This window comes from Topomyia yanbarensis, chromosome 2 (genome assembly GCF_030247195.1).
Source record: "Topomyia yanbarensis strain Yona2022 chromosome 2, ASM3024719v1, whole genome shotgun sequence".
In the NCBI taxonomy this organism is placed as follows: Eukaryota; Metazoa; Arthropoda; class Insecta; order Diptera; family Culicidae; genus Topomyia; species Topomyia yanbarensis.
Genome location: NC_080671.1, coordinates 68656619 through 68666964, shown reverse-complemented (window position 1 = coordinate 68666964; position 10346 = coordinate 68656619). Strand labels below are relative to the sequence as shown.

General features: G+C 40.2%; 2 protein-coding genes across 4 annotated transcripts in view; one reads left to right on the top strand and one right to left on the bottom strand.

The window, feature by feature from the left end:
* On the bottom strand, nucleotides 1–2978 carry LOC131678330 (zinc finger protein 26-like). Of its 2 annotated transcripts, XM_058958394.1 has the most exons (4): nucleotides 2656–2978; nucleotides 2396–2595; nucleotides 1114–1176; nucleotides 1–1057 (listed from the first exon to the last, which is right to left on the bottom strand). In XM_058958394.1, the coding sequence occupies exons 2-4, from the start codon at nucleotides 2580–2582 to the stop codon at nucleotides 123–125; spliced, it is 1185 nt and encodes a 394-aa protein (XP_058814377.1). In that variant the 5' UTR covers nucleotides 2583–2595; nucleotides 2656–2978; the 3' UTR covers nucleotides 1–122. The 2 variants fall into 2 exon arrangements, with proteins under 2 accessions (XP_058814377.1, XP_058814378.1); XM_058958395.1 differs by lacking the exon at nucleotides 2656–2978 and having other exon boundaries at nucleotides 2396–2649.
* Nucleotides 2979–5966: 2988 nt separating this feature from the next.
* Nucleotides 5967–10346, top strand: part of LOC131678328 (protein pigeon) — a 22117-nt gene continuing 17737 nt past the window's right edge. For both annotated transcript variants that reach the window (XM_058958391.1, XM_058958390.1), the window contains exons 1-5: nucleotides 5967–6192; nucleotides 6267–6389; nucleotides 6451–7838; nucleotides 8043–8824; nucleotides 8878–9302. In XM_058958391.1, coding sequence (XP_058814374.1) covers nucleotides 6326–6389; nucleotides 6451–7838; nucleotides 8043–8824; nucleotides 8878–9302 — 2659 coding nt within the window. In that variant the 5' untranslated portion in view covers nucleotides 5967–6192; nucleotides 6267–6325. The remainder of the gene's footprint in view (nucleotides 6193–6266; nucleotides 6390–6450; nucleotides 7839–8042; nucleotides 8825–8877; nucleotides 9303–10346) is intronic.

Here is a 10346-nt window from a genome sequence, read left to right as displayed (position 1 = left end):
TTAGTTTTCTATTCGATTTTTTTTATTAAACAACCGCTCTCATGAAGGGCTGATGTATACAGTTCGAGTTACCAGGAACATGTTTTTTTTAATAATCTCATCTTTAAACTGTAATTATCAGCTTATATACCTTGATGTTCTCGAAGATGTTCCAAAAACGTTGATTTATCGGAGAAAACAGATCGACAAATCGGACATCCGATCCTTTCGGATAAATGCGTAACTTGATGAACACGAACAGCTTCTTCCGTGTCAAAAACATTTCCACACAAACAGCACTCAAAATGGTGGTAGTTTCTTCTGAAGTATCTCAAACCGTTTGGATGCTTTTTTGTGCATTCCGCTAGCTGATCACGCGAGTGAGACTTTAAATGTTTACACAACTCGGCACAGGAAGCAAACCTTGCTTCACATACCCTACAAGCAAAAGGCGGAGCACAACCTTCATGACGTTTCTGATAGTGACTTTCCATTTTTCTAACCGGTATCAAACACATACATTCTTCACATTTCTTATTTGGACGCGACTCATCCGTTGAATCGTACCCTTCCGAATCAGAGTCGTATTCTTTTCCAGCTATCGACCTCGACAGAAATCCTAACTTTTCTTGATCTTCCGCTGACATCCGGAAACCCTCTTCCATCTGATCGTGTGATTTTTTAATCGGTTTGGATTGATCTTCATCAGGTGTCTGGTTGCATTTGTGTTTACCTAGAGCACCTATGGTGTCAAATGATGCTGAACACGTGGCGCATTGGTACGGTTTAAGCTTTTCTATGCAAATTTTCATATGCAACTTAAGGTCGGATTGGTTCTTGAAAACGGCGTTGCATCGGTGGCAGAATACAGAATGTTTAACTCCGGGGAGTTGGGGTTCTGTTTTTCCGTCGTAACGAATGGTGATGGTTTGAGCGCTCGAATCGTGGAAATATTCAACTGTGTTAGAATCGGCGGTTTCATTAAGAATATCAGCAATTTCCAATAGATACGGTGGGACCTCAACACGGGCATGTTTAGTGGGGACAGGGTTGGGAGGATCAGCTTTTCGTTTGTTATCTTAAAGATTAACACAATTTACTAGATGTTATTTTGTTGTGGGAATTCCATTTTACCTGATGGGGGCATATTTTTATTTGGTACAGCTCCAGCAACCAACATTTTTGTTTTGGTAAGCCCTGAGAAAAAAAATAAAGAAAAATTTAGTGATGCCGCGAAACGCTCTTCTGTTGTTGCTAATAAAATTTCAGAGATAGTGATTTTTGTCGTCTTCCTTTCGTTGGTTTAATCATATCGGAGATCATTCCAAAGCCATTAGAGAACGTGTTGTCTCTTCATCGTTGATCATAACTGCTTGACATTTTTCTGCCTGGCTCAAAATGTACGGTTTTCGCAGTGGACTTTGCTGTTTGCTTCGAATGATTCTGGCAGCGCCTGATTTCATTTCAAAGTTAGTAATCATTTAACTTTCTCAACTTTGAGCTTTTGCTGCTCTTTGTCTACAGCTTCTGGAATGAACTCTGCTCGGATTTGATTTGCTATATCTGCACATGCTTCTTCCGTGATGCTTTTGCTTGAAGGATTGTAATTTATAATTTATTAATCGAACGAGAGCCTGGTGATTTAACCTTTTGTCTGGACAAGGAGAAATGTTACAGAAAGATTAATATTAGAGCATTAATCAGCTGCTCTTAGCGTATTTAGTGTGCTCTGCTCTCTTGTTGCCAACGGAAGCTGGTTCCAGCTTATGGCTCCTGCAATGAGTAGGCTTTTCCTCATTGAAGTGGTATGTCGAGGGACCATAAAAGATCGAGATCGTTCCTGATACTCTCGCTGAAGGTGTTATAGTACATAGCCGGACGCGTGACGAATGAATTAAAATTTAAAGTCACGTTAATAAAAATTAAAAAAAAAACAGCCGGACGGATTTCGATGAAATTCCTGTCGCATGAAGCAGCAGATTCTATGGTGATAATTCATCATTAAGTCGTGCCCAAGAATTATGTTCGCAACGGTGGTTGCAAAGTTCCTCCGTCTTATATTGTAAACGAATCGCACCGTTGCTTTGAAATAGCGTTGTACTTGGTTTTTCAGTGTTTCTGACAGTCCTGGGTATCGCTGTATGTGAAGAACAGTACTGTCACAGACTGTACCAATTTTGTTTCCTATTGGCGTTGGTAACGCTGGATTATCCTCTCCTTTTCGCGAGTTTCCTCCTCTAGACATCCGCTTCTTCTCCAATGCACGCTTCGTCTACATTTCTTCCTATTTCAACTTCTGAACGTTAAATTCAGCTTTCCAATCCCGGTGTTTGAGGTGGAGTCTGATATCTCACAAATTTAATTAGCGCTGCTGACGACTACAAAAATTGAAGAATAACTATCAAACTATGCTTACCATATACGGCGGAATAATCTTCATCGCCGAAATGTTCTTCACAAACTCTTGCCGATGGCAGCGGGAGATGCTCAAGGCCAATAATTTTACACCACGTACGAGCAAGATTTTTGTCCGTTGGAAACCTGTGAAACGTTACACTCGATCCGGGTACACGGTGTTTCTTGCAGATACAACATGCACTCATTATTCTGTTTTCTCTAAAAATCAATGAATTTAGTTTGCGACTATATGTATTCTGTTTATACTGAAATATTTACTATTAATCAGCCTGTAGTTAACAAATGAAAACAACATAAACAATTCGATCATGAATCGACCAAAGGGCCGAAGTCGCAATGATATCGAATCGAGAAAAATAGCTTTGAAAATTCGGTTCAGAAAATTAAATCGTATTTTAACAGTGTTTGCATACTGCGCCTTCAAATGTATTGAAACACTTTGAAACAATACTAGTTTTCGGAAGCATAACTAAAATGTTTTATATAATAACGTTTTCGTTGATAAAATTGAAAACAGATTATTTCGCCGAGTGTTGTTATGAAATGTTGATTAGGCCATTTTTGAGTCGCCCTCTTGTTTTGACGACTCTCAATTTCGCCCTGCAGTGTCGCCAAAAAAACAAAAATCAAATGTGGCTTTCGCCGTGCTCGCTGGAGGGGAAAATTTGTTATTCTTCCTGGGCGTAACAAGCACTTGGTTTTTGTTTAGGGCGATTCTGTTTACGGACCTTGTAAATAATGATGCTGTCAATTTCGCCTGTATACACTACCTTAGAAATGCAGAGGCGTAACCCACCTGGCTTTTTGTTTACAGTCGAAAGTCGGATCCGCCGTTTTGTTTTTTATTGATTTTCATGAAGTGTGAAATATTTATAAATGAGTTTTTATATTTTTTATAAAGTATTTTTACTCCTCTTTCAGATATTAATCAAATCTCTGTTTGTGTACATTTGTTAGTTTCGCCCATTTGTCGGTTCACGATCGAATTTTCACCCTGTTTATATTTCAAGCTAAACATTTGAAATGGGCCTAACTGTCAATCCTAAACATTAACAAATTCGCCAAAGAAATTTGATACATTCATTATAACCCTATTTAAAAAAAATAATGGTGCTTTTTTATTCTCTATAATTTGTTTATTTGTTGTATCCTCACCAACAGACCCCTTGACCCCAATTGTGGTTTTTACATAATTACATTTAAGGATGGACAAAATTATAGCTTTAATCGAGTTCCTCGTCAAGTGTATTAAGTTGTTACCAGTGGAATATCTGGAGGAAAGGAGTACGTCTATACTACAGACACTTCATACACATGTCTTGACTTCATACACACAGCCCGGCAGCGATGCCACATGTTTTTGTGAAATGTCTGTAGAAGAATAATTAAAATGTCTGTACAAGTCTGTAGATGGTTGTTTAAACTGTATTTATATTATGTTATTACTTTAAATGTAGTTTGAAATTTGTAAACTATTGTGAAGGAATCACTCGTTAAGCACTATAAGTCTGTAGATTTCTGATTACGTCTGTAGGAGACCATCAAAAGCCTGTAAAATACAGACATGACTGTAAATCTGGCATCGCTGCAGCCCGGGGATAACTTAACAGCTCCCATATATTGAACTCCAGAGGGGGAACAACTTGACAGCTTCTATACAAATCGTTGAAACCACTTTTTTGGGTCTGTGGGTCTAAAATGGCGGATCAATCTTTATTTAAGAGCAATTTCTAAAAAAAGAGCGTAAACTTGTTCACAAGGGAAATTTTCTTGTTCAGATTTTTTTTACTTTCGATAATTCATTTTTAAAGACTTTTTGGGGGTTTGGTGCTTTGTTATAAAAATAATGCATCTTTATTCTAATGCATTATTTTTAAATGATTCATGATTTTTTGGAATCATCAGCATACAAACAAGCAGCGCTTATACTAGTTAGTGAGCACCTTCATTTAGTCTTAAGATATTAGGTACACAGGAAAAAAAATATTGATAAAAGTAAGAGTGTTCCGCTCTTAGCAAAAAACAACCAACGCCAACTATTAGGTTGAAAGTAAAACTTTTAAATTAATCAAGAATAGTAATCAAAGTAAAAGTTTTTCTTTTAAGCAAATGAAGAATAGTACTCAAAACAAAAGTTTTATTTTTAAACTAAGAGTATGCGTTGGTTGTTTTTTGCTAAGAGTGAAAATCTCTTATTTTTACCAACATTTTTTTTCTGTGTAGTAATATTTGTATTGAAATATAAACAACACAAACAATGAAACTGGACTGATTTTCTCCCTCTCCGATAGGGTTGCCACCTCTGGAGAGGCTTTGACCCGGAGATTTTCACTGATCGGGGGGTGGATTTTGAGTGGAATGAGACAGAAATTGGAATCAAAGCAATTGCTCGGCATTTTAGAGCACTTTAATCGCTTTTAATTACTACGTTAAAGTATAGCTGTAATTTTTTGACGGTTTAGAACGGTTTTATCGGTTTAATGTGGTGTAGTATTTCACTTTCCCGACTAAGTGCCAAGAATACAAAAGCACCACCTTTCTCACTGTAGAGGATAAGTTGAACGAGCATTGCTCTCATCCACAACTAATAGGAAAAGGATAGCAAAGGAGGCAGAGCTGCGGCATCACACTATGTGGTGTCGGTTATTCATCACCAATAAATTTTCATTTCACAACAAAGGGGCAAAACTCACCTCCCTAGCCCAGTTAAGGATCGCAGCCGGAGTAGCAACAACACCGGAAGAACTCGTTTGATGTTGACCTAGTCAGTTGGATTAGAACAAATCTGCTAGACCTTAGTGCAGCTCGTGATAAGCACCACTATGAGTGAAATTATTTGGTAAAATTGCAACAAAAAAACCTTTTTACACCATTTTGAACGACTTAGTGGAATGCAACATTTCAATTGTAGCACATGACGAAATATTAGTTTTCTTAACCCTCCGAAAGTCGCGCATATGGCCTACCGAACGAGCAGCCGCTGGTGCCCTAAGACGATTTCGTTAGATTTTCGCGCTCTGAACTGACTGCCGGAAGGTTAATTTGTAGTAATTTTATTTGTTTTTCATTTTCATTGCTTTGTGAAAGAAATTATTAATATTTGGTGAACTTTTCTTCGCCACCTTGAAACAAAAGGTTAGTCGGGCAAAATAAATCTGAACTAGAGTAATAGTTAACTTAGACTTTTTAAATATTTTATAAAGAATCAATTAATTTCAAAAAAATTCAACCTATGCTTCTTCCCACCAAACCCGGAGAAATTGATGTAAAACCCGAAGACCCGGAGATCGCTCCCGAAAACCGGAGTCTCCGGGTCAAACCTCGAGGGGTGGCAACCCTAGTAACGAAACACGCTTTTCTCTAACACGCGGGTGAAAAAATGTAAAAAATAAGAACAAAGTTGTTAGTTGGTTAGGCCCTTTTCAAATGAAAGATTAACTTTTTCTGATGGCCGAAACTGACAGCTGTCAGGAGTAGTTTAAATTTAGCCCTTTAGACTTGTTAAACAAATCTGATTTTCAATAAGATGGCATCACTCCCAACAGCTGTCAGTAGCTGATTTTGTTGATAAAATGCGTCGCGACGCTGATTACTGCTGGAGGTTGGCAGATTTGTTGTGTTCGTTGTTCATGCGCCATCAGCGCCTGTTATCATAAAATTCCAGCACCATCATCGATTGTTCTGTGGGTGTTCTGTGCCATTCTTTTAAATCTCGTCCGTGTTCCAGAATGAATTAAAAACTTTCATACTTTAATTATGTTTTAAAAGATTTCCCTTTCAGTGTTATAAGGTTACGTAAGTATGCACAACGATTATAGTATTAGTCTCAAGTTGAAACAATCGCGAGTTTTATCGATTTTTCTCAATAGTTTTGTACTATACAAAAGTGGATGTGACGGAATTTAAGAAAAGCGAACCAATTTGAAAGATGCTGAAACAAGAAAATCTAGCCGCGAATTTTTGCGGATTGCTTTCGATTGCTGGAAGTAAAGGTGCGTATACTGAATTTCATTGGATTAGTGCTCAATTAATTGGCTGGCTTCCTTTTTTTAGAAATAGCAATCGAATGGCGAATTTTAGGTAAGGAGCAGGATGGAACGTTACTAGCTAGTTGGGTTGCTTTCGATGCAAACAATCGCGCCGAACAGAAGAACAAAGTTGGAACGTATTCTCCAAAGCACAAAACCCTGCAGATATTGTATACATTTCCGGGGAGAGAAAATGTGATACAGGCCTCAGTAAATTTGACCAAGACTCTGCTTCTGTATACTGTCAAAGAATTGAAGCATGAAGATTCGGGTAGAAAGACGCACATTTACCGATGCTTTTTGGTAGAAATTAAGGATAATGAGAATGTTGAACCTTTCATGTTAATGGAAGTTGACCGAAACCATCAGATGATGGCACAATTTTTGTGGCGAAATTTGGCAACATTTGAGAAGAGTCAACAGGATAAGTTTATATTGTTGATTCACCACGAGCAGGTTCTGGTGTACACTGCCACTTTGAAAAGTAAGTTGGTTGCAGGCAAAGACGATCTCATCGGAAGCAGTTCTAAATTTAACTACACTGACCCGGCTGCTTGGTATTTCGACAAATCTTGCCTGAAAAGTGAAACTATTACCAAAGGCTTTGTATGGGCACAGTGGGACCCATCCGTGCAGGCCCTCTATTACATTCACATGAAACCTGCTCCGAAAACATTGTTTGAAAAAGACGACGGTTCGGCCGAGAAAAAAATGAAACCCACCTTATCAGCATTTCAGTTCCATGACGATCTCCGCACTGAAACAGTGTTAAATATTCCTTTGAATCTGCCAAACATTCCCACCTCCAGCTCGGGTACGGAGGATATCTACGAAGACGACACGGTTCCGTTGCGCATCCACGATTCATCCCTCAATCTCATCATCGTTAGTGATCCAGTCGGAATGCTGTACGTTTGCCATTACTATCTGTATCAACCGATCAAACAATCGGACGAGGAAGCTTCTACGTCGCAGAACATTTGCGATGTGCATTTTGCATACTCCGTTACAATACTGCATCATGGATGCGTTATTCATTGTATCATTCCGGGCATCCCGTGGGAGAAGGCCAAATCGATGAAGCCAACATTTACACTGCACGGCGATCACCACATGCTCGTCTTTCAGGCGGATCTTTTCATGCACCTGCTGGATGTGGGTGTGTCACATGAACCGTGCTGTCACATAGTATGCCCACCGTTCACGAGACAACCGGTGACGCATTTGGTGCCATGCTTTGCTACTAACAACATTTGCTACGACTCGGTCACGCTGGATCTGATTTCGATCACCATCCCGAAGGGGCATCTGATTGAAGCATTCCGCAATGATACTTCAGTGGACAACAGGTTGGCGATTGTGCACTACTTTTTGGCGCATTCTAGCGGGGATATTGTGGAGATTTTTTCCGAGGTAAGTTTTGGTCTGGTTTCGAATGAGTGCATTAGATTATTACAATAGGCAGGATTTTTAATTACAAATCGTTCAAGTTCAGTTTCGAAAGCCGCGTCCTCTAAGTCTAGGAGAGTTAGTTTTAGTCGGTATAGGGCTGAGAACTACTCCAAAAGCTAATACTGAACCCGATTTAACGTATTTCTTTCTTGTAATTACCCTCAGCTCCTCGGCATCATTATGGAGCGGCCGCTTCACTTGGACACGGTACCCCTGCTGAAGGAAGCTCTTATCTCGGGTTCCTATGCATCTGCCAAGAAAGGGCTTTCCCAAGACCAACTGGCGCTATTTCGACTGCTTCCGCTGACCACGTGCAATACCTCCAAACCTATACAGGCCAAGGTGTCCAATCTCAGTGTCGGGCTGTCCCACGAAACTCTCTACAACACATCGATGATGCTGCTTTCACCTCAACAGCGGCTATCGCCGTATCGGAAAGACATCTGGACCTGCCTGTGGGAACGTTTGAACGATAACAAGGAACGGGCTCGTTTCGCCCAGGAACAGGTAACGGAGAAGCTAATGTACTCACTCACTTGCTACCAACCGGAGGCACTGTCTCGCTGTACCACCCCAATGTCTCCGGCGAATCCGATCATGAATGTTGCAGCCGAGTTTGCTTCTGCCAGTTCGCGGCGAATGCAGAATGATTTATTACCATTCATCGAAACGGAAGCTTGTACCGCTAGCAAACAGGAACTGGTGCTAAATGTGAACCTGAGGGAGCTTAGCATGCATCTAGTGAAGCACAGTGTGAAAGAGGTTAGCGGGTTTCGATGGCTGAAGAACGCTTTTTATGATAGCAATCCTGCACCATCACACGTGCATGCCGTTGCTACGAGGTACGTGGCGGCTCAGTTGGAGCAGTCTCGTGCACTCTGTATGCTTGTTTGTAAGACTGCCGGACTAGACTTAGTGCTGGAAACCGAAAGAGGATTTGCTTTGGTGTAAGTATTCTTCAAACATTTATCGTCTAATGCTAATGTGCTCATTTTTTCAGAGATCAACTAACCAGCGCTCAACAGCTGAAGCTATTCACCGTGCTGGAACGGTACTGCTTGGCTACCGAGTCGCTTGCATTCCCTTTTCCATTGGGATTTTCTTCCTTTTTTACCTACCTGGGCTACCGGGCTTTAACGTTTGACAACTTCATGCAATACGTCGAACATCATGTTCTCGAGTTGCAGATCGATGTTGTCAAAGTAATAATAGCCGATATTGACGATTCATCGGAGGGAATCCAGCGAAAATTGAGCCTGCTGATGATGCTACCGCGATCACGTGCCAGGCGGTTACTGAACAACTGGAACCACCCGGTCAGTACGATGTTGAAGGGAAGGGAACATGCGATGAACATACTTTCTGGAAATTCGGTTCACCTACGTGGATACTCGCAGATCAAGAAGCGAGAGTACAAACCAAAAGGTATTTGTTTTTTCTTTCACTGTTATCGTGACAGGATCTGTGCTTTGTCTGTGATATTTGTTATTGTTACTGTGATGTTTAATAAGTTATATGTTGTCCGAATTAGCTTTACTATGTTTCGGGTTTCTTGCATGCCGAAATTCGTTCCATTTTTTGAGTTGAATGTTTTGTCTGTTTATCAACTGTTCTGTGTTCTACGCTTTCCAAATGGCTTTAAGCTTCTCATTTGTATAATCACAATGGGAAAAACCCAAACAAACTCGCTATAACGCAGGAGTATTTGAAGAAAAGATGGCGTATTTTCCTCAATCCCAATAATGGTTATTCCATCACGTTTTTATTCACTATAAATTTTACCTACGTGGGTGAATGGAGAACAGTGAGTCTAGTTATGTAAGATATGCAAACTAGGCTCGATGGAACTGTCCAAGCCAGTCTTGAATATCATTCACATTTGGAAAAATATCCGATGTTGCTTTAAGCTGTTCTCAGCCCCTATTCGGCAGTTTTCACTCCGTCACCCGCGTTACGGCATGATAAGGCCAAACTCGTGTCCAAGGGGGTGAATTAAGGTCGTCTGACGTTTTCTTGATGGTCACATCAATAGCGTTTCTGTATTAAAATCGGCAGACAGCCTTTGTTGTTTATTAGATTAGGGAATATGTATAAAATGATCTATAATGTCTTTATCGCTTCCGATAGTCGATATTCACGCCAGCTCCTACTTACAAGTGGACATATCAATTCGTTTAGGTGGGGGGGGGGGGACACATGTGAATCCTGCTATTTGTCAACTATTTTGACCTTGGGTATGAGTTAGTTCCGGCAAGGAGTGCAGGACTGGCACCTAACAGATAATTAAGGTTGGACAGAGAATGGGCAGTTTTTTTCCACACCGTGTGCTAGATCTTCATAAAATCAGCTTATGTAGAATGTTGTTACAATACTGCTGACGATTTTTTATGAAGATCTAACACACGGTGTGAAAAAAACTGCTTTTTTCGTTTTCGATTTTTGCCCATTCTCTGTCCAACCTTAATTATT